This window comes from Astatotilapia calliptera, chromosome 14, assembly GCF_900246225.1.
Source record: "Astatotilapia calliptera chromosome 14, fAstCal1.2, whole genome shotgun sequence".
Lineage (NCBI taxonomy): Eukaryota > Metazoa > Chordata > Actinopteri > Cichliformes > Cichlidae > Astatotilapia > Astatotilapia calliptera.
The window spans coordinates 32418993-32443720 of NC_039315.1; the positions used below are offsets into that span (position 1 = coordinate 32418993).

Sequence of the window (24728 nt, forward strand, 5' to 3'; positions counted from 1 at the left end):
TTTCTGCATCGGTTGCCATGTTACCTCTTGTTCTCTCAGAAGGGTGATGTGGAAATTTTGGACAAGCAATCAAATAAAACATGATTGTCGATACTTATATCCCTTCTTGCTAATGTATTCATTGGAAAATAGATGGCTGAGTGCTTCTGACTTTCAGCTCAGTCCCGGCGGACTCTGTCTTTCTCACTTACATAACTGTATTGCTCTGTTGCATTATCTCTCAGATACAGTCCATTTATGGTTAGAAATTACACACACACACACACACACACACACACACACACACACACACACACACACACACACACACACACACACACAAACTTTCAATTGCTGATTGGTATGTTCGCATGCATTTCCTTGATCTTTGTCACAGGGTCATAAATAATGCCCGTGTATACGCTCAATTCAATGGTGTCATTAAAACTACTCTTAATGAGTCCTCTAGTCAAGGACCACAAATATTCATAGGTTCATTATTACAGTAGTTTAAGCTGCAGGTATATTTTTGTTATGTTTTTTTTTGTGTCTTATTTCTCCTCCATGCCAACCACAACACATTTCTTTTCACTCAAAGGGTCATATAAGGCTGCCACAGGTTGATTGGTGTTTATGTATTTATGACATGCTGTTAAATATGACTGACAGCAGGTTAGATTGGAAACGGGTATTATTAGAGTGGAAGAGTTGATTCAAGACTTAGAGGAGCAGACTGCCATCTCGATCGTGGCCATGGCGTCCACAAGAAGGTCGTTCCTGGCTCTCTTTCTGTTGGTGGTGCTTGGATCATCCATTGCTACAGGTAAGGAAAGAAGGAAAACGCACTCTTGTTTTAGTTTTGTTTTGGGTTTTCTTCTGCTTTGATGTTTTCTAAATCAGATATTGAGTCTGTACATGTGACATTGTGTTTGACATGAAACTCCTCTGCAGGTTAGTCCAGGACAAACAGGTTAGTTTGCTGTGTTGTGATGGATTTAAAGTAAAGAACAGTGTGTGATTGGTGATTTGATGGCCAGAGTTGGGTTACATCCAATGTAGCAAAGATAAATTTGAAGTTAGGATGATGATACTGTTTAGCATAAAGACAGCATAAACAGTGTACTGTCAGTGTAGATAATGGAAATCAGCCAGGAGAACTCATGCTCACATGCATCTGCTCACATCCGTTTGTATATTCACAAAGAGCAGCAGTGTCCCAGATCAGCTGATCACAGCCTGTACACAAAGATAAATACTGGAGCACTTAATAGAAATTACTTATGTTATTTTATTATTACATTAATATAGCACAATGTTTAGCTTTGGATAAAAATAGCTGAAGTATCTGTACTTCTACTTAAGTACTGAATGTGTGTACTTTTGCCACATCTGGCTCAAACCTTATCCTATGTCACTTTATTTACCAGTTTCTTACACTTTGCTGACCATTCAGCTCATAAGTCTTTTTGTGTCACAGGGTAGTTTGACTGATTTTCAGCTTTTACATTTAAGCAACTGCTTGCTGTATTGCAACCAGTGTGGGAACACTTCAGCTAGTGAGTATATCGGTTAATCAATATTTGCTTCAGGACTTCCTGTTCTACCCACTGGCCATTGTCTATGCATAGAGACACATTTTAAAAAGTGAATAAAAACCTCAACTCTTGACAGATAACAGCCTCTGCATGTTCTTCATCTAATGCTTCCATTGTTTTACATTTACCGAACCTCAGGGCTCACACATCAAGCCAAACACACACAGTCTTTAAATGTCATTTCAATCGTGTTCGGCATTTACACTACAAATGGCTGTTCAACTGCGTTCACCATGTACAAAATCAACAATAAGCACTATAACCTTCAACTGAAAACCTTTCAGTGCTTCAGTGATATTTCCTGAATTAACTGCTCCACTGCGTTCAGACTTTACACATCAGCTGACATGCCCACTTCATCTGCTTTCATTTAAATGTTTCAGCTGAAGTTCATTTTAATTGTAAGTGAATCAATACCTGCGTTTAATCAAAAACCAGTTCCACTGTTTCCATCTTAAGCTTGCATTTCATTTACGTTTCAAATGTACATTCATTCTGCTGCCTTCAAATGCTGATGAACCAAACAGTACACAGTGTTTTGACCTTTAACACTGTTCAAACCCTTTCAGATTTCAGCTCTTTACCTTTAAACAAAAACCTTGAAAAACCTAACCCAGAACTTCTATTGGTAGCACACAACAAGTAGACCACTTGTCCTTGTATTAGTTTTCCCATTGTCCTTTCTTTCAGTATTGATATTTGAGTGCCACTTCGACCAGAACTTCATTTTTTTTCTTCCAGTGTTACAGCTGCAGAAATTCACCCACAAGCAAAAATGCACCTCTTCATAACACAGGCTTCCCCCCCCCCCCCCCCCCCCCATTCCTTCACTCTGCAGCTTTTACACAAACTATTAGATTTGCAGGTCTTTTTACGATAACATCAGAGTGACCTGAAAATGTTGAGTTTGATGTATGATTCTCCGTTTTTAACCTAAGAATCAAACTTCTTCTCTATTTAAAAGCTTTAAAACTCCATCATCCACCAATTCTGAGTCCCTTTCTCTTCTCCCTTTGGGCTCTGTCTTTACCCTCTTTTCACTTTCCCTTTTTTCTTCTTAATGATGTCTCACCTTCCACCCTTCCTTTCATGGTCCCCGGTTGTTTTTTGACAGGAGCTTCCAAACTTTGCAAGTCAGCACTTTGAGTGCAGATGGAGTTCCGCAAAACTCCCCGTTATCAGCAATCACTGTGAATTAATGGACTACTGTATCAGAATAACTGTTTAACAGCATACAGAGATGTACTGCAGTAGATAAGAGAGCATTAAAGTGAGGTGTGACAGCTGTTGCTGCGAACAAACACTGCAGTAAACACACATTCAAGTCTCGAAAGAGTTTCTTTCTAACACTGCTCACAGTGATCTCTGCAGGATGCGCCGAACAAGGCTTTGATTGTGATCTGTGGAATTTTAGGCGGAAGTTTTCTCCAAGTTTAAAGTTACACCTGAAGTGAGATACTGATTTCCAGCAGGAACATGTTGCGCTATAAACACTCACAGTAGGAAAGCATCTTAGATAAAACTGTAATTATGCTACAGTTCAAAGGTTTAGAACGTTGCTAGATGGAAAACATATTTCAAGGTCAAACTAAATTAACTTGATCAGAAATTTGTAAATAACTAAGATTGTGGATCTATAATCATTATGTGTTTATTATGTTTTTTTAACTGCATCTGTACTTTGGAGCCCGTTTTTAGAGAGCCTCACTCCTGTTCTAAAGACACATTGTAATACTCAATTAAAAGGCTGATTAAACATTTTAAAAATCCATTCTGTAATTATGATAGTACATATTAAAATTATTCTGCTACTTTTATCTAGCTGAGTACCTGGAGCATTAGCATCAGTAGATTACAAGCCCAGAATGGTCTAAATTCATCAAAGTATTCTTGTTTGATGAAAAGAAGGCCATTTGAAAACCTCAACATTATGTATTAATCACTCCACGGAAGAGCACAAACTGAGTCAAACCAGGAGAAAGTTTCAGCTTGAACCTGATTGTGCTGCTTTGTTAACTGCATCACACACTGTTGTATGAAACATCAGTGTTTTGGCAGTTTCCTACAGTCAATAGGCTTTATTGCTTAATAGCCGGATGAGTCAGAGAATAAAACTCTTATTAAGAAAGGTGTTTTTAGACTACAGGGTGGGCCATTTATATGGATACACCGTAATAACATGGGAATGGTTGGTGATATTAAAGTCCTGTTTGTGGCACATTAGTATATGTGAGGGGGCAAACTCCTCAAGATGGGTGGTGACCATGGTGGCCATTTAGAAGTCGGCCATCTTGGATACAACTTTTGTTTTTTCAATAGGAAGAGGGCCATGTGACACATCAAACTTATTGGTAATGTCACAAGAAAAACAATGGCGTGCTTGGTTTCAACGTAACTTTATTCTTTCATGAGTTATTTACAAGTTTCTGACTACTTATAAAATGTGTTCAATGCGCTACCCATTGTGTTGGATTGTCAATGCAACCCTCTTCTCCCACTCTTCACACACTGATAGCAACACCGCAGGGGAAATGCCAGCACAAGCATCCAGTATCCGTAGTTTCAGGTGCTGCACATCTCGTATCTTCACACCGTAGACAATTGCCTTCAGATGACCCCAAAGATAAAAGTCTAAGGGGGTCAGATCGGGAGAGCTTGGGGGCCATTCAACTGGCCCACGACGACCAATCCACTTTCCAGGAAACCGTTCATCTAGGAATGCTCGGACCTGGAACCCATAATGTGGTGGTGCACCATCTTGCTGGAAAAACTCAGGGAACGTGCCAGCTTCAGTGCATAAAGAGGGAAACACATCATCATGTAGCAATTTCAAATGTCCAGTGGCCTTGAGGTTTCCATTGATGAAGAATGGACCCACTATTGTTGTCCCCATATACCACACCAAACCATCACTTTTGTTGTTCCAACAGTCTTGGAGGGATCCATCCAATGTGGGTTAGTGTCAGACCAATAGCGGTGCTTTTGTTTGTTAACTTCACTATTCACATAAAAGTTTGCCTCATCACTGGACAAACTCTTCTGCGTGAACTGAGGGTCCTGTTCCGATTTTTGTTTTGCCCATTTTGCAAATTCTGTGCGCCGATCTGGGTCATCCTCGTTGAGATGCTGCAGTAGCTGAAGTTTGTAAGGGTGCCATTTGTGAGTAGCTAATATCCGCCGAGGGGATGTTCGACTAATTCCACTCTCCAATGACATGCGGTGAGCACTACGCTGTGAGCTCTTGCTGAATGAAGCTAGGACAGCCACTGATGTTTCTTCATTAGTGACAGTTTTCTTGCATCCAGTTTCACGAAACTTAGCAAGCAGTTTGCTAACTGTAGCATGGGAGATGGGTGGTCTCGTAGGGTGTCTTGCATTGAAATCTGCTGCAATGACCCGGTTACTGCGTTCACCAGATATCAACACAATTTCGATCCGCTCCTCACGTGTTAACCTCTTCAACATGTCAATGGCTGTGAACAAAGAGAAACTTGTAAATAACTCATGAAAGAATAAAGTTACGTTGAAACCAAGCACACCATTGTTTTTCTTGTGACATTACCAATAAGTTTGATGTGTCACATGGCCCTCTTCCTATTGAAAAAACAAAAGTTGTATCCAAGATGGCCGACTTCTAAATGGCCACCATGGTCACCACCCATCTTGAGGAGTTTGCCCCCTCACATATACTAATGTGCCACAAACAGGACTTTAATATCACCAACCATTCCCATGTTATTATGGTGTATCCATATAAATGGCCCATCCTGTATAATGAAACAAATATAGGCTCCAAACATTTACTCTCCAGACATAAACTGTCTTTAAGCAGCAGCTTCATCTATAGTTATCAGTTACCCTTTTAATATAATGAATGTGCACTGCTTAAAAGGCCCCTCTATGTGCCCATATATCTCCAATTTAAAGGTAATGAGCGATTACTGAGTAATTATTATGGTATGTACAATTTAGCTTTTTTCTGTTTCCTGCTGTCTGCTCCATCTCTGGTTTATTTTAGTGTACTTACTTCAGTTGTGAGAACACTTTGAATTTCCAGCTACAGTAGGAAATGCTAAGTGTTATATCATAGTTTTGTCTGAAAGCAACCAGCATCAAGATCAGATGAACTCCAATATGTAAGAGAAGCTTCAATAAAAGGTAAGCTGGTGCTTGTGTTGAGTGCATATTTTTGTTTGAACTGATGTTTTAAACACCACTCTGACTCCTGTGTTTGCCTTAAGTTGAGGAAGAGAACTCAGAGTTCTGGAGGTCACAGGCGAGGAAGACACTGCAGGCAGCACTAGACAGGAAGCTGAACACCAACGTTGCCAAGAACATCCTGTTTTTCCTTGGAGATGGTAGGTTACACAACACTGTCAATCCTTTGCACGAATATCATTAGACAGCCTCACTCGGCTGAACAGTTAAAACAAGCAGAATAAGTAAAGAGTGCTTGAATTACTTTTTTATATACATAGATCCATTGTCTGCTCTGTTTGCTCAGCCACCAATTTACAGCATAGAAAACAAATATTTTAAAGGAATACAAGAAGATGCAGGAGGGAGTTATTTGTGTTTATCAAAGCTACAGTGTGTGAACTTGTGTCTGTGGGCCTCAGGTATGGGACTCACAACCCTCACAGCAGCTCGTATTCTCAAGGGACAGCTGGAGAACCAGCCAGGGGAGGAGACAGTGATGACCATGGACACCTTCCCCAATGTGGGGCTGGCCAAGGTACACACACACACACACACACACACACACACACACACACACACACACACACACACACACACACACATCGATACATAATTATGATATAAAAAGAGGAACCCATGGTACCATATAGCTGCTGCGTCAGCCACAGTACAACTATGGGTGCTCCCAAAACAAGTGTGACATGTGATGAAGTCATTTAAGTATATGCATCATCCTCTATCTTTAGATCAGTGGTTTCAAACATAAGGCCCGGGGGCCAGAATCAGCCTGACACAGACTCTGGCCCAGCTGCACAGCTTTAGAAAAATAAAGAAAGGAATTTGGGACTTTTGAGTGTATTTTCATTAGTTTTAACGCTTTATCTTTACTGACCTCGCCCATGGGCCATTTATGCTACCCCAAAGTAATTAGGTAGCAGATTAAGAAAAAGAAGAAAATTAAGAAAAGACAGAACAGAAAAGTTCCTATTTTTTCACTTCTTTCTGTGAGATATCAAAAAAAGAGTTTCTGATTTATAATTACAGAAGATTAAATGAGCTGCCAGAAGTTTTTCTGTAATTTTACTCATTGATTTCTTACAGTTTAAGCCAAAAGAGTTGGGGTGACAGATTTCTTTCATTTACTGCAGCAGCAATGTTTTATTATGTAGAAAAACTGAAATGTCCTGTTGAAATTGCACTTCTTTTTCTTATATTAAGATATCTCAATGATTAATTCTATAATTAAACTTTTTTTTTACACTGACAGAAAGAGGAATTTCACTGGTCACAATGGAAATGAGTCTGGCATCCCTATTTTAGATTTTCAGTACTGAATATGAATGCAATCAGCCCTGTAGGCATACAGTTTCTGTGTGAGGGGCCTTATGTCAGACTGGTCTCATAGTAACTAATATATATTATTAAACTAATGTATTTCAGTTGGAACTTGTGTCTACAGCACGTGTTTTGGAAAGCCTTTAGCAGGTGGCTGTAACTCTTCTAACCAGAAATACAAGCCTGTAACTTGTTAGACTTAATGCCTTACCCTAAATAATAACATCAACTAATACAATATTTTATATTAAAAACATATTAAAAATAAAACAACTTAAGCAGAAAACGCTGTCACATGTATTGCTCAAACTGTGGACTTTCACGTGAGTGACAAAAGGGACTTTTCTGCCTCTTAAAAATGGAGGATATTAATTTCAGGGAGATGGATCAAAAATCAGTGACAGGAAAGGTAAGGATAGGAAAATAGTGTGTAGGGACATTAAAAACAAAAAATAGCCTTTGTTGTCAGACAAACATCTATTGTGCCATAGAAAATTAGTGCACCGTAAACTTCTTTAAAAGAAACTAGAGTAGACAATTGTATATTCTTCTGTAATTTTATATACACATACAATGGCAATAAAGGGCTATTCTATAGCAAAACAAGCCACAGTGTATGAATTTTAACTGTTAATTGTAAAGCTAGCTATGAACCATGGCTAGTCTTAGCTACAGCTAAGCCAGCTGTTTTCTGTCTGTAACTGGAAAAATATCCTTGTTAAAGGACCATTTGTTTCTAATTTAAGATGATCACTGTTCACTAAAGCCTCATCAGAAATGCTCTCAGTGGAAGGGTGGAAGAAACCATTCTTGGGGAAGGGAAATGGGAAAAAATAGTTAAGCTATGCCAAATTATACAGGGAGTGCAGAATTATTAGGCAAGTTGTATTTTTGAGGAATAATTTTATTATTGAACAACAACCATGTTCTCAATGAACCCAAAAAACTCATTAATATCAAAGCTGAATGTTTTTGGAAGTAGTTTTTAGTTTTAGCTATTTTAGGGGGATATCTGTGTGTGCAGGTGACTATTACTGTGCATAATTATTAGGCAACTTAACAAAAAACAAATATATACCCATTTCAATTATTTATTTTTACCAGTGAAACCAATATAACATCTCCACATTCACAAATATACATTTCTGACATTCAAAAACAAAACAAAAACAAATCAGCGACCAATATAGCCACCTTTCTTTGCAAGGACACTCAAAAGCCTGCCATCCATGGATTCTGTCAGTGTTTTGATCTGTTCACCATCAACATTGCGTGCAGCAGCAACCACAGCCTCCCAGACACTGTTCAGAGAGGTGTACTGTTTTCCCTCCTTGTAAATCTCACATTTGATGATGGACCACAGGTTCTCAATGGGGTTCAGATCAGGTGAACAAGGTGGCCATGTCATTAGTTTTTCTTCTTTTATACCCTTTCTTGCCAGCCACGCTGTGGAGTACTTGGACGCGTGTGATGGAGGATTGTCCTGCATGAAAATCATGTTTTTCTTGAAGGATGCAGACTTCTTCCTGTACCACTGCTTGAAGAAGGTGTCTTCCAGAAACTGGCAGTAGGACTGGGAGTTGAGCTTGACTCCATCCTCAACCCGAAAAGGCCCCACAAGCTCATCTTTGATGATACCAGCCCAAACCAGTACTCCACCTCCACCTTACTGGCGTCTGAGTCGGACTGGAGCTCTCTGCCCTTTACTAATCCAGCTACGGGCCCATCCATCTGGCCTATCAAGACTCACTCTCATTTCATCAGTCCTTAAAACCTTAGAAAAACCAGTCTTGAGATATTTCTTGGCCCAGTCTTGATGTTTCAGCTTGTGTGTCTTGTTCAGTGGTGGTCGTCTTTCAACCTTTCTTACCTTGGCCATGTCTCTGAGTATTGCACACCTTGTGCTTTTGGGCACTCCAGTGATGTTGCAGCTCTGAAATATGGCCAAACTGGTGGCAAGTGGCATCTTGGCAGCTGCACGCTTGACTTTTCTCAGTTCATGGGCAGTTATTTTGCGCCTTGGTTTTTCCACACGCTTCTTGCGACCCTGTTGACTATTTTGAATGAAACGCTTGATTGTTCGATGAGCACTCTTCAGAAGCTTTGCAATTTTGAGACTGCTGCATCCCTCTGCAAGATATCTCACTATTTTTGACTTTTCTGAGCCTGTCAAGTCCTTCTTTTGACCCATTTTGCCAAAGGAAAGGACGTTGCCTAATAATTACGCACACCTGATATAGGGTGTTGATGTCATTAGACCACACCCCTTCTCATTACAGAGATGCACATCACCTAATATGCTTAATTGGTAGTAGGCTTTTGATCCTATACAGCTTGGAGTAAGACAACATGCATGAAGAGGATGATGTGGACAAAATACTCATTTGCCTAATAATTCTGCACTCCCTGTACAAGACCTGGACTGAAAATCAGTGGTAACAGATATGGAGTCCAAATTTGAAACTTTTAATTTAAATTATCTTCAGTATCTACGGTGGTGTATTTTAACAAGGTTAGGAGAGGGTATAACAGCGACTACAGCCATGTGTAAAACACAATGGAGGTTCTTTTATGTTACGGGGCTGGATTTCAACCAGTGGTGTTGGGAGTGTTGTCAAAATTTATCGAATTATTTGCACAAAAGAGTACCATCAGATTGTGATTTACCATAGAATACCATACAATAAAGATTGATTGGTAATGGCTTTACTTTTGAGCATGATAACAATCCCAAACGCATTATCAATGCAGTAAAAACATACCTGGATAGACAAACACACCATGACACAGAGCCCAGAACTCAACATTACAGAAGCAGAGTGGGACAATTGGTAGAAAAAGGAACATAAGCTTGCCCGAGACAGTTCAGGCTGTGTGGAAGAATAAAGGTGGTCATATTAAAAATTGAATTTCAATTTCATCAGTTTTTTTAAAACCATCCATCCATCCATTCGCTTCCGCTTATCCTTTTCAGGGTCGCGGGGGGCACTGGAGCCTATCCCAGCTGTCATAGGGCAAGAGGCGGGGTACACCCTGGACAGGTCGCCAGTCTGTCGCAGGGCCAACACACAGGGATAGACAACCATTCGCACTCACATTCACACAATGGCAATTTGGATTTTCCAATTAACCTATCCCCACAAGCTGCATGTCTTTGGACGGTGGGGGGAAGCCGGAGTACCCGGAGGGAACCCACGCAAACACGGGGAGAGCATGCAAACTCCACACAGAAAGACCCCGGCCTGATGTTGGAATTGAACTCAGGACCTTCTTGCTGTGCGGCAACAGTGCTAACCACCGTGCCACCGTGCTGCCCGTGCTGCTGCTTGCCTTATTTTAAATGTTTGCACATGTTTTAATAAATATAAAGATGTGAAAAATGGCTCAAGCACAGTAGCACTGAAAACTGAATTTCAAATACTTCAGTGGGGTGCAATGAAACCATGGCTCACAAAAGGAAGAGTTCTATGTGCCTACAGAAGAGGGAAAATTACTTTGAAGCCTTTCATTTTTTAAATATCTCCAGATGCCCAATTACTCTGGCACCACCACACAACCCTAGGAGTAAAGGGAGCTTGATGAGACAATACTGAAAATATTTAAATGGTAAATGTGTCTTTGTGTATGTGTGTGTACTGTGCAGACCTACAGTGTGGACTTCCAGGTTGCAGACAGCGCAGCCACAGCCACAGCCTATCTGTGTGGGGTGAAAACCAACCTGAACATCGTTGGAGTGAATGCGGCGGGTCGCAACGGAGTATGCAGAACTCAGAAGGGCAACGAGGTGACGTCCATCTTGAAGTGGGCCAAAGATGCTGGTGAGCCACTGAAGACAAGAAATGTCATTAACTGAATCTTTAAAAATAATTTTTTCATCTGTAGACTAAAACTCCAAGCAGTAGTAGTGGAGTATTAGTACATCCTTTAATGCCCAAATGTATAAAGATTGTAGCACAAAACCTGAGGGAAAAATGGGCAAATTTAAAATTCACCTATTTATTCTGACCATGTCAACAAACGTGCTAATATTTTGGACTTCTTGCCTTCATCAGAGCATGCGGAACAATAGTCACGTGTATGCAGCAGTTTGGATGCTAACTGGGTCAAAGAGTCAAAAGACGACAGAACTATACTACTTTGTTTTTAATCATTATCATACCAAAAAGCTTACTTTACTGCAGTTAGTTGAATGTGTCAAATGAAAAAAAAGAAACATAAGATGGCTAGCTATTCTGAATGTTTGAAACATAATTGGGGGGGAAAAAAGTTTTATGCTGTGCTCCGTGAAGCTTATTTGAATTGGAAAAACTGTTGAGCCAGTCAGAGCTTTGTAAGTGAAATTAAAAAAAGGTTACGCCATATTTTTTATGCCAGAGGCGGAAAAATGGAAACAGAAACATTTGCATAAAAATGACAAAATGTGGGTGATGAGAACCGCAAAGCAGAGCATAAAAACATTTAAATTAGCATTTTTATTCAATTGACATGCTTCAGAAAACACTGCTGCAGCTTTTTTGTTGACGGGAAATTCAGCGGCGGAGACGACATTTAGTGGCAGATGATTGTAAATGTAAGAAAATACCTTTAAATGAGAATTTAACTGATGTTTAAAAACAAGATGCCACAAGATTAAAGCGAAAAAGCCCATAAAATTTCACCATAATGCTTACGTGATGTATAATAATGAGCAAATGATTTATAAAACAGACTAATGGTAATGGTGATATTCAGCAGATGGCAATAGGCTCATGTGAACAAGTGCAACTCATTGCTGCACAGATGACACTCAGAGGATAAGAATTTAAAAGATGCCGTGATTGAAGCAACAAATGGGATTGTGTGACTCTTGTACAAAGAGCAGGCAGATACCTGACATGGCCCTGCGTGTCACATTTAGGTTCTAGCTTCTGTCAAAAGAAAATCCCCCAGGTCTTACACAGCCTCAACAAAACCTGATTTTACAGCTGAGCGCTCTGCTGTGAGCTGCAGTGCCCTGTCAGAGTGGTATTACAGGGGCCACCGGGGAGCAGGGAGCAACAGCAGCTCGCAGCCTCAGGTTCCACCACAGCATAATCTACTACATGGGAAAGCACCTTGACTGTTATCGTGTTCCAGTGTTATCAGCATCCATAAATATCTCATGACACGCACACAGGCAGAGTGTCATGGCCATGACCCCAGCGCTATGCCAAAGACCGATGCTCAGGTGCGAATGTTGCAGAGAACCAGTTTTTTGAAGACGCTTCTATTTAATGTTGTAAAAAACATTTTGGAAACGGTCGTGTCCTTCCACACAGTTTCTAGCAGCAAGGTTCACCTGGAGCCCGGCACCTCTTGAGATACTGTAACTCTGAGGCATCACAGGAGGCTTTTTCTTCACTGATATCTTTGCTTTTTTCTCTTAAGTAATAACCCTGCACAATTAAAATTACATATTAGCTGGAGTTTTATTTTATTCATTCATCAAGTCTAGAAAACTATGTCAAAATTCCCCTCTAAACCCCATGGTGAAGTGTCAAAGTGAGGCTCAGTGCTCACATTTGACAGCCTGCAAGCATATTTCTTTCATTTTTGAAAAATTGCTCTAACAATTAGCTGTCCTAATTGTTTGGATTAATTGCCTGTGGATTGGCTAATTGTTTAATCAACCATTTGCTGCCGCCTACAGTGCGCATTACAGACTGTTATGTCTTTAATGACTTTTGAGTTTCAGGACACTTTTTCCAAGTGAGCATAAAGAACTTTGATCCCTCTGATACATGACAGAGATTTGTAATCTCACATCACCACTTCATGAAGCCATGAGTATCTGTGTCTGATCATTTGCCGTCACATCACTCATCTTGCAGCTATCACACTGAGACTGAGATCTTAAACTTTGAATGTCTGTCAGATGAAGGATAATTAAGTACTAAAAGGACAATAAGTACTGTATCTACTAGACTTCACACCAAGATAACTTTTGCATTCAGAGTTGAGAAAGTTTTTGACTAACGACTAATGACTTTTCTTCCTGCTCATAGAGCATGGAGCAGAGTGCTTTTTGTTAACCTGTGTTAAGCAGGAAGCTACTGTGTTTACGTTGCAGGCAAGTCTGTGGGCATCGTAACAACCACGAGGGTGCAACACGCCACCCCAGCAGGCAGCTACGCCCACAGTGCCAGCAGGACGTGGTACAGTGATGCCGATATGCCTGATTCTGCTAAGACGGACGGCTGCACGGATATCTCATTCCAGCTCATCAACAACACAGACATTGATGTACGCTTCTGTTTTTAACAGTATATATTGAACTTTTCAACGGCTGAATTTGATTTAAATGTTCGCGTGTGTGTGCGTGTGTGTGTGTGTGTGTGTGTGTGTGTGTGTGCATGTGTTTTCAGGTGATCATTGGCGGCGGTAGAAAGTACATGACCCCTACTGGTACCAAGGACCCTGAATACCCCACAGACTACTTTTCAAACGGTGAAAGAAAGGATGGGCGTGACCTGATCAAAGAGTGGCAGAACTTAAAAACTGGGAAGGTAAAACACCTCTGCTCATAATAACAGGCAGAAGTAAGAAGTATGATGTGGTGTGAAATCAGAAGACCTAAAAACCTGTACATATACAGTCATATTAAAAAGATAGGACACCCTCTTTCAATTTACAGTTTTATGTGTCAGGACATAATATAAATCTTAAAAGCAGATAAATACAACATCTGTTAATCAATAACACATGACATATTATACTGTGTGATTATTGATTGCATAACAACTGAACCCAAGTGCAGAATACTTTGGTATACAGAGGATTTCACTATTAACTCCATGACTGCAAGGTACCCAGGTCTCACTGCTACACAAATCCAAATCATGACCCCTCTACCACCATGCTTGACAGTTGGTGTGAGGTGATGATATGCTGCTTTTGGTTTTATCCAAATGCGGTGCTGCGAAAAATCTCCACTTTGGTCCCATCTGACCAACAGACATTGTTCCAGAAGTCTTGTTTGTACAGATGCAGCTTTACAAACCTGAGCTGGGCTGCTATGTTGTTTTTAGAAAGAAGAGGTTTTCTCCTGGCAAACTTGTTTTGTCATGAACTTTACTATTTTTGGCGAGGGTGTGCTTAGTTTGTCACACACTGTTTTTGGCCTTTTGACTTAAATTTCTGTTGCATAAATAATGAAACGGTACAATATGTCAAGCTTTCATTAAAATTTGTATTTATTATAAGACCTGCTGAGGACTGGATGATTTTTATTTTGACCTGATATGTTTAAAGAGGGTCCAGTTGTGTGACTGATCTTATCAGTGTCTGCATCTGACTGTAATGGAGACCGTTAACATTATAAGGTATCAGGGAGTTTTTGTTTAAACTTTATTCGCCAAAAGATACCAGAGGTGAATGTATTATAAAATGAATATTCTGCTATTTTCCCATAAGAAACGTGATTACTTGCATCATATAAGAACAGAAACCTGGTGCAGGTTTCATAGTTAGAACAGTTAAGTGTCCTTTACTTTGCACACGAAGCGGCTTCCTTCTGTTTGCCGGTGAGTCATGCAGTGACTAATAACAAGTACAACCACTTTTGGTATTCTGCTTCCACTCTCCATGGTTATATGTATTCCTGTGTGTTACAGGTTGCCCACTATGTGTGGAATAAAGCAGATTTTGACGCTGTGGACCCTGAAACCACTGACTACCTCATGGGTATGTTTTTTTCTCTTTTTCCCCTTCCTTTGCTCCCTCGCGCATTCCCCTGTTGCTTCACATGTAACTAGAAACGTGGTTTCTATTAAATGGAGCGGTGGTGGAGTCAGGCATCAACATGGTTGTGTGTCACTGTTAGATTTGTATTGTTGATTGTCATTTATGCTTAGAAATATTTACTTATATATGCTTAGAGTTTTGTAATTAGTTGTAGATTGGTAGAGGTTTTGATCCTTGATAGTCTGCAAACTTTGTGTGTATTACACAGCACTTTGGGAGCATGAGAGGTCGTACCGTGTCTTATTGTTTTATGGTAGGATTAACGTAGTTGCGTCTGTTTTAGTCTAAGTGCTCTTTGTTTAGATGAACTGCTGGACTTCCTCACCGTGTTATCTATCTAGGGTGAGGGGGAGGCTACCCTCTTCCTGACCAAGGATGTTTGACCCTTTGATCAGCAGTCCACACACACACACACACACACACACACACACACACACACACACACACACACACACACACACACACAGGCAAGTGTGTGTAGACGTCATATGTTAATGAACTTATGCATATTCATGTAACCTCAATAGGGTCAGACGAGAGAGCGGTGTCTGTCCGGTTTTCTCCCGTGCACGAGTAACATGAAGAACTTTGCCTACTTGTGTCTTGCTTTGCAGTGTAATTATATTGCCTTCAACGTTCCAGCGGATGGGTTCAAGCTACAAACCTATCAGTCACTTATTTTTTGAGTTTGGACGTTTGTTTTTATTTGCGGTTTATGTATCCAAATTATTTGTTTAGGGTCTTTAAAAGGTCTATAATAAAGTAATACCTTAACCTTAGGAGCTTTTCTTTCTGTGTTCCGACTTCATAATTTAGTGACTCAGTTAACTAAGTGTACATAATATTAACCCTCTGGAGTCAACAGTCGCCAGTGCGTCCAAATCACATGATGGATTTAAGAAAACTCTGACTGACTGTTTCAACTTGGGCCAACTGTGCTCTGCTTTTCTCTCTTGGATTTCCTACTCTTTTCTCAATCAACACTGTTTTTGTTTTGTTTTTTTCATTTTGTTCCATTTGAAAAAAGGATTTTAAAAAATGATTCTCAAATCCAAATATTACTTTACCAAAAAGTCCAGCAAGAACATCCAGGCGACACTGAAAAAACAGCTCAACACTGGGACAACTTTCATTTTTTAACTATTTTTCAGCAAATATTAGACAGTGAGAAAAAATGGTAGACTCTGATTCAGCTGAAATGTTTGCAGGGTTTTAGCTCTGTTTCAGAAAATGCTCCAATATATTTTTTCAGTACCAGGTGCTGTCAATAAACCTTTGGTATTTGAGGGTGTGTAGGAAGTGTAGGGATCCAGTCATTGTGCTTTTTGTGGACTGAGGGCTTGCTTGCTGCTATATTTTGTGTTTTCTCCTGCTGTGTGGTTAATCAGTTCCTGTGTGCTGAAAATAGTGGTAATAGTAGTAGGAGGAAAATAGGACTTTCCTTGCCACTACACCCCCACTGATCACTGATAAATATAGCGCAGTTTTCCTTTCTCCTCCCCAGCTCTGTTCGAACCTGGTGATCTCCGCTACGAGGAGGAGAGGGACCCGAGCACGGATCCATCCATCATCGAGACCACAGAAAAGGCCATCCGCATCCTACAGAAAAACCCTAAAGGCTTCTTCCTGTTAGTGGAGGGTGAGGACAGCAGCTTCATCTGTTTTCTACACATTCGCATCACTCGATCCAACAAACACTGGATAAAAAATTCCTGTGAGAGGACTAAAAATAGAAGGATCAGTTAAATTGCATAATAATCATACCCAACCAGCCCAAGTGACAGTTATATATAAATAACTAAGTAATTGTTGTTTGCTGAAATATTAATATGCGTACAACATAGGAGCTTGGTTGGGATAAATTGATCTTTGTGCCATAGTGACAACATTGGCTCAGAGCACGGTGTGTACCTGCTGTTGACACTGATTCTGCATACAGCTCAATGAGTTTGCCGCAGTGTGTGCTGATGGTGTGTTTCCGTTCCACGCGGCTGCCTCTCTGGCCTCCTTGTCTATCTCTCTTTTAATCTGAGGCAGCTGCCTGGGGACTCCACGGTGCCACTGAGTGTCTTCACAATGACTTTAAAAATAAGAGGCAAATATATAAATAGAAGTGGACATATGGTGCGCCCAATCACTGACAGCTCGCTGAGATCACAACTTATTAGCCGGGTCTACTTTACTTTCCAATATAGCCGGTGGAGAGGACAGGAGCGGGAGATGTGCTAATGCAGAAAAAAAATCACCCACTCTCTCTTTAGAAAAGGTTCAACTCTGAAATGTACCTGCTGCCAGGGGGAAAATATACAGACTGTATAACTCATTCAAATAATAGTTAACTGTTTCCTTGCAAGGTGTTTGGATGTTTATTAGGACTAAATATAACCTTTCAAAGTTTATTTTAAGTCTTCTGGGCAAGTGCAGCTCAAGTCGTTTGATGCTGATGAGACTTTAATCCAGTGATTTGTGGATTTTGCAAACTGTTCTTGGGAATCAGTGAAACTGTAATCTCCTAATGTCCAGGGTTTCTGCCTTTGCACAACGCACATGTAAAATTTGTGTGAATATTGAGAGCTTAAAAAATAATTTTCAGATTCACCTGTTCATAATGCAGCTATTCACACTGACCGCTGGACAAATTTAGGCATTCGTTTTTTCTGATATTTTGGATCGGAATAAACAGATCTGACCAATCAGATTGGTCAGATCATCAATCTTTTGGCACACACATAGATCATCATTGCTTTATTTTGACTTTGTTTGTTTCCCAGTGCATTTTTGGAAAATACATTTTTTGAAAAAAATGCTTTCGTTGTGTGTATACATCACATATACATTAAATAAAAGTACTACATGAACTGTTTAGGAATTATGGCCACTTTATGTAGGAGATATTTTTAAAATTATGCTGGTTTTTCCAATTATTTTTCTGCTCCTAAAACCAAGACCAGAAGGCAGTACATCACTCTCCGTTATGTTTAACCCCTTCCTTCCTTGTGTTTACAGGTGGGCGTATTGACCAGGCTCACCATGCTGGGCGGGCCTCCATGGCCCTGCATGAGGCGGTTGCTTTTGACCGTGCTATCGCTAAGGGCCTCGAACTCACCGAAGAGCATGAAACTCTCACTGTAGTGATGGCTGACCACTCTCAGCCTCTTACCTTCAATGGCTTCCCCTTTCGTGGGAACAGCATTCTGGGTAATTATTAACAGAACTGCAATTCATTCATCTAAAAAAAAAAAAAATCCTGCTGAAAAAAATGCTTAAAAAGAATTTAGGATTTTCTTTAATTGTCAGTGTATCAGTAAGTTAAGCTTTCTCCACAATTCTTTCTGTTTTCCCCCTCAAACCTTTACTCTGTGCCTCCATTCCCCCCTCCAGGTGTGTTTAACCACTCTGACAATAGACACCTGCGGCAGCATTTGTGCCTGTTGTGTGTGTGTGTGTGTGTGCGCGATGCCTCTTAGTGCCTGTATCCTCACAGCTTCAGTGTGCTTCTGCCACCAGCAGCTTGACATTTCATCTGCTGTCTCTCCCTGCAATTACAGCCAGGGTAAACACACATTACTGGCAGCCTTTCTCCTGCTTGCCTTTCTATTTCAGTCCCCTGCTTTCTCCCTCTTCTGTCTTCCATTTACCATCTACAACACTGATGACACCGTCTCTTCTACCTTTTTTCCTTCTAAGTTCTCAATCACTTTCACCAGTTAATCTCCCTTTAAAGGGCTTTCCTATTGATCTTATGTGCTCCTTACCTCTTCAACTCTCTCTCCTCTTGCTCACTTTTCTGTTTTATTTAAGGTTTTAGACCTGAAAGATGTCCTTTTTTTCATAAAATACAGTTTGACTTACCACAGAATAATTTTTTTTTTACAGATGTATATAATAAAGATGAAGAGTAGCTGAGTCCCTTTTAGGTGCATCACTCAAGTGGTAACTATTAAACTGTGTATCTACTCAGTAGATATTTTTTCCAAAAATGTATCAGCTCCAGAAACAAAACATGTGGAAATCATAACCCCTCCACCTGCTGTGTTTGGTTTTCTCCAAATGTGGTGCTGTGCATGTTAGTCAGACATCTCCACTTTGATCTCACCTGTCCAAAGGAGATTGTTCCAGATCTTTAGTTTGTTCTTTAGTTTGTTCAGACACAACTTTACAAAGCTCAGCTGCTGCCATTTTCTTTTTATTAAAAAGAGGTTTTCTGCTGGTAATTCTTCCAATCAGACATACTTATGAAGTCTTTTTCTGGTTGTACTGTCATCAACTTTGAATACTAAGGTCTGAAGAGGTGAGATGTAGTTCTTGAGCTTTCTTCTTATTTTATTTTATTTTATTTTTTATTTCTGTGAGGATTGCTGTCTGAACTCAGGATGAATTTCCTGGGAAAATGGACAACTATCTTGAATGTTTTCCACTTGTGAATAATCTTTCTCACTGTAGAAGATGGACTTCTGTCATGGTGTGCTGTGTGCAGGCAGGAGAACAGGACCCAAACGCTGGACTCACAGTGAACTAAAAGAGGCAGCTTTATTCCACTGTGGCAGAAACTCCAAATATAAACTCACAAAAACAGACCTAAACTGAAAACACAAAGCTAATAACAAACACTAGGAAAACCTAAAGACAAGAGACTGGGAGCACAAAAGAAAACCACACAGCAAGTTGAGGACGCGACGCGACGCTGAACACTGGAGGACACACATACTATAAATACACATGAGGGAACGAGGAACAGGTGGGAACACAGCCGGGAGAAATTAGAGCTAACGAGACAGAGGAAACGAAACTAGAACACTGACATAAGACATAAACCTTCAAAATAAAACAGGAAATCCACAGACTCAACTCAAAGACAACTCAGACAAAGAACGGAGGGAACACAGAGTACAGGGACCAGAGTGACATGAGAAGCAGAGGAATACACAAGCTAAGAAACACAGAACAGAAACACCAGGACTCATAAACCATGAACCAAAAATCAAAACAGACTAATAAACAACAATACAAAATCAAGACACTGGGCCACTGACCCAGGACCGCAACGACTTCAAATAGTTTAGAAATGATTTTGTAACCCAGATTGATGAGCAGAAATGATCTCTCAAAGATCATTGCTGATGTCTATCCTCCATGACGTTGTGGTAACGCACACCTGAATGCTTCAGACCAGCAAATTTCCCAAACTGCTTTCATTTAGGTCGACTGAGGAATGAAATATGCAGCCTGTTGTACTGAAATTGCACACAAAGATTGTGATAAATTTGAGGTCTAGAATCATCCCAACATTGGTGTTGTGTCTACTGTAACTAGTATGCAAGCTGGAGCAAAAGCAAGCTGGAGCAAAACTTCTTGGACGGTCTCACATAAGTCAATATGTAGTAAGATGATCCCAAAAGGTACTGATGGCAACACAACACTGAGGAATGGAGTTCAGTGACTCCTCTTTATGAAAGTGAAGTCCAGCAGACAGTGATAAGTTAGGGCAGCCTGTGCCAGACGTCTGTCAGTCAAAACAGCTACGCCTCTGACTGCAGTATTCAGATGGATGAGCTCTGCAAAAACCCACTCTCACTACAATCTGTAATTGGGAAAGGGAAAACCTATCCAGAGGAAAACTGTCCAGAGAGTTGCCAAGAGTAGACAGAGAGTTTCACTGTTCTAACAAAAAAAAATGTTTCATCTTCAAGGAGCTGCCGCTGTTTGGGACTTTGTTTCTCAGGCTTGGAGGCTGCTCCTCCTTCTCTCCAGTTGTCACCAGTCATATTAGAATCAGAATCAGAATCAGAATCAGAAACTTTATTGTCATTGTCATGAGAACAACGAAATTAAGAATGGTCCCCGATCATTGCATCATCCCTAGCAATATCAAAATATAAATAAAACAATAAAATTCAATAAATAAAATAGATAGAATACTTAAAATACTAATAAGATGTAACAGTAAAACATTCACATACATTCCCACACACATGCTTCAGACCGTGCATAGATTAACACAAGAGTGGCGTGATGGACATTTTTTTGTAGTATTCAGATGTGTTATTGCAGTTGGATAACAGCTGTGTTTGAGTCTATTAGTCCTTGCTCTGATTGCCCTGTACCGTCTGCCTGAGGGCAACAGTTCGAACAGGGAGTGGCCAGGATGTGAGGTGTCTTTTATGATGTTTTGGGCCTTTTTAAAACAGTGGGCATTGTGTAGAACTTCCAGTGTGGGGAGAGGGCAGCCAGTGATCTTTTGGGCGGTGTTAATGATCCCTTGGAGTGCTTTCCTCTGAGCCCCTGTGCAGCTAGTGTACCAGATGCATATGCAGTAAGTTAGAACACTCTCAATGGTGGCTCTGTAGAAGGACACCAGCAGTTTCTGTGTGATGTTATTCCTCCTGAGAATTCTCAGGAAGTACAGTCTCTGTTGGGCCTTTTTCAGCAGCTCGGAGGTGTTCACACTCCAGGAAAGGTTCTCCTCTATATTGACTCCCAGGAAGCGGAAGCTTGCCACCCTTTCTACACAGTCCCCATTTATGAATAGTGGTTGGATCTCTGCCTTTTTCCTTCTGAAATCTATTATGAGTTCTTTGGTTTTTGAAGTGTTGAGGAGGAGGTTATTGGCCTTACACCATGACGTCAGCTGCTCCACCTCGTCTCTGTACGTAGACTCGTCTCCCTTGGTAATGAGCCCCACCACTGTGGTGTCATCTGCAAATTTCACAAAGATGTTGCTGTGGTGGCGAGGAGTGCAGTCGTGTGTGTAGAGAGAGTAGAGCAGTGGACTGAGCACACAGCCCTGGGGTGAGCCAGTGCTGAGACTCAGGGCTGAGGATGTGTGATGGCCAACTCTGACTCTCTGTCTACGGCCCGAGAGGAAGCTGTTGATCCACATGCAGGTGCTGTATGGAAGCCCCAGGTCTTGTAGCTTGGCCACCAGTTTGTGTGGAAGGATGGTGTTAAAAGCTGAGCAGTAATCCACGAAGAGCATCCGCACATAGCTACCATGCTCTTCCAGGTGAGTTAATGCAGCATGGAGTGCTGTGGCTACAGCGTCTTCCGTGGACCGGTTTGCTCTGTAGGCAAACTGGTGTGGATCCAGGCTGCGGGGCAGGGCTGCTGTGATGTGTCTGCGGACCAGCTTCTCAAAGCATTTCATTACCACTGGGGTGAGTGCCACCGGTCTGTAGTCATTCAGGCCGGTGATGTGGGGCTTCTTAGGCAAGGGGACTATGGTGGAGGACTTCAGGCAGAGTGGGACAGTCGCCTGTGCGAGGGATTTGTTGAAGATCCTGGTGAAGATCCCAGCCAGCTGTCCTGCACAATCCCTCAATATTCGACCTGGCACACCATCAGGACCCGCCGCCTTCCTCGGGTTAACAGCCTGCAGCATGCGCCTCACCTCGTGCTCTTCCAGGGTGAGGGTGGTGCTGCTATGGGTGGCGTGTTGCTGCTGTGGCTCCAATACCTCCGGTACCCTGGTCTCAAAGCGGGCAAAGAAGATATTCAGCTCCTCTGCCAGCTCCAGGTCACCGTCCGCAGCTCCGAGATTGATCTTATAGTTGGTTAGGTGCTGGATGCCTTGCCACACCTGCCGGCTGGTATTACTCTTCAAATGGTCCTCGATCCTCCTCCTATAGTCCCCCTTTGCCTCTCTGATGCCTCTCTTCAGGTTGGATCGGGCTGTGGTGTAGTAATCCCTGTTGCCAGACCTGAACGCAATGTTCCTCTCCTTCAGCAGCTGCCTGACCTCCCGGGTCATCCAGGGCTTTTGGTTGGGATAAGCCCGGATCCGTTTGACTGCTGTAACAGTGTCTATGCAGTGTTTTATATAGCAGAGGACACCGTCTGTGAACATTTCCAAGTCCTGATGTTCAAAGATATCCCAGTTAGTCCTGTCAAAACAGTATATTATCACTGTACTGTATCACTATCAGTCTTCAGAGTCTGTATTGATTGATCTGTGGTCGTGTCATGCTTTTCACACCTTTGCGCTCCCTCTTTCCTTTTCCTTTTCTACCCTCTTCCTCCTCCTCCCAGCGGTGCAGCAGTGCAGCAGTGATTAATGTGACTCTGAAACTCTGAGCTCTTCATCAGCGGGGAGACTCGCCAGGCTAATGGCTCATCTGGAGAGAAACGCTGAGATCGTCAACAAGCTCTAGACCTCCCGCAGCACCCTTGGGATCAAGCAATCCCTCCTCGCACTTGTGTTTGTGTGCGCATGATGTGTGTTTTTGTTTGTTTAGCACTCCGAGGCAGAAAGAAACAGCAGAAAGAAATAGAAAGATAAATCAAAAATAATGTTTGTGTCTTCCAGGTAAATCTCCACTGTGGGCAAGTGACATGTTGCCTTATACCACGCTCATGTACGGCAATGGACCTGGGCACAAAATCGTTAATGGCGCACGCCCTGACATCCGCAATGTTGACACCAGTAAGACCCAGTCATTACTTCGTTGTTTCACAGAATTCACTATGTTAGATCTACTACCATGCACCAGTCAGGTGCTGATATCATTCATCAAACCAGTTTTAAGTGTAAATGGGGTCTAATGTTCTTTGAAAGGACTAATCATTTGTACTCTATCCTTATCTTCTCCAGAATCTAAAGACTACATCCAGCAGGCAGCTGTCCCCGTAGATACAACAACCCACAGTGGAGAGGATGTGGCAGTGCTGGCCCGTGGACCCATGGCCCACCTCTTCCAGGGTGTCAACGAGCAGAACTATATTGCCCATGCCATGGGCTACGCTGCCTGCGTGGGTGCTGACCTAAGGCACTGTGAGGGGCAAACTACACCACCTTTGGTTCACATAACCCTTGAATATAACAAGAACGGGGCCAGAGCAGTTAGTGCCTCAGCAGCTTTGCTCGGTAACTTCCTGAGCGTGCTGTTGGCCATCACAGTCCTCATGTAAGATCATTTTCTTTGCTGATCTGATCTGCAGTCAGAGGTCAGCATCATAAAACAGTGCGAATGGGTTCAGTGATTTGCTCAAGGACACTTCAACACGGATGTGCACTAGTGTGGTTTCTTGCACCAGGGTTATCTTGCAGCCTGCAAAGGGTTGTGATCGGACAGAGTGAATCAAGTCACAGAAATCATTAACTGACATGAGGACTGTCACTCCCGCAGTGACTGTAAAGAATTATTATGAAATGTAAGCTCATCAAGCGTCTGCACTGGCAGTCTGTTGAATCCCTGGGCTATACCAATAAAGCAGTCCTTTCCTAGACAGTTGGCTGAGAGTTTATTGATATAAATTATTTAAACATACCAATGATCTCATTTGTTGACATTTTTGGCTTTATCAGAATGACAAATCTTCATTATCTGACCTTGTTTCCACAGTAAAACAAAGAAAAACAATCCCTCTGCCACATTTACATACACACGAGTGAAAGCTTTAAGAACAAAGTGAACAAAGCTGATATTTTTTGCATTATATTTCACATTTTTAAACGTGCTACGGATCATAACAGGCAGCATAATTAAAGAAACAAGTCTACATTTTGGCAAAATGTGCTAAATGGCATCCTTGATAAAGGAGTCAGATGAATTTGTGTAGAGGCTAAAACAAAACAAACAAACAACAAAAACAAACACATTACTGAAACTAGCCTTGCTATCAGCCTTAGTGCTAAGCTAATGAAATCTTCTGCTGACTTTAGCTTCTCTCATCTAATTCTTGGCTGAAAGAGGAAACACGTATATCTATTAAAAATATGAAACTGTTCCTTTCACCTAAGTTCATATTTGTGACAAATGATCCATAGATGTATTTACTGAAACCTCGAAATAAAATGGTTATTTTGCACTTTGCAAGCACTTTCTGTGAAATAAAAAATGGACCGTGATGTTACTCATTGTT

The 24728-nt window shown here is 41.3% G+C and overlaps 1 protein-coding gene across 1 annotated transcript; it reads left to right on the forward strand.

The window, feature by feature from the left end:
* The first annotated feature begins 732 nt into the window (after window positions 1-732).
* alp3 (alkaline phosphatase 3) lies at window positions 733-24504 on the forward strand. The gene is made up of 11 exons (XM_026192330.1): window positions 733-802; window positions 5816-5932; window positions 6194-6309; window positions 10753-10927; window positions 13198-13370; window positions 13493-13633; window positions 14741-14810; window positions 16375-16509; window positions 17877-18068; window positions 23173-23289; window positions 23458-24504. The coding sequence occupies exons 1-11, from the start codon at window positions 733-735 to the stop codon at window positions 23772-23774; spliced, it is 1623 nt and encodes a 540-aa protein (XP_026048115.1). The 3' UTR covers window positions 23775-24504.
* The last annotated feature ends 224 nt before the right edge of the window (window positions 24505-24728 follow it).

What these genes read in the sequence shown, in the direction of transcription:
- alp3 (XM_026192330.1), top strand. Translation starts at nt 733, where the DNA reads ATGGCGTCCACAAGAAGGTCGTTCCTGGCTCTCTTTCTGTTGGTGGTG. An exon ending in TGGATCATCCATTGCTACAG is followed by an intron (nt 803 to 5,815) that starts GTAAGGAAAGAA and finishes GTTTGCCTTAAG; the next exon opens with TTGAGGAAGAGAACTCAGAG. An exon ending in TCGTGGGAACAGCATTCTGG is followed by an intron (nt 18,069 to 23,172) that starts GTAATTATTAAC and finishes TGTGTCTTCCAG; the next exon opens with GTAAATCTCCACTGTGGGCA.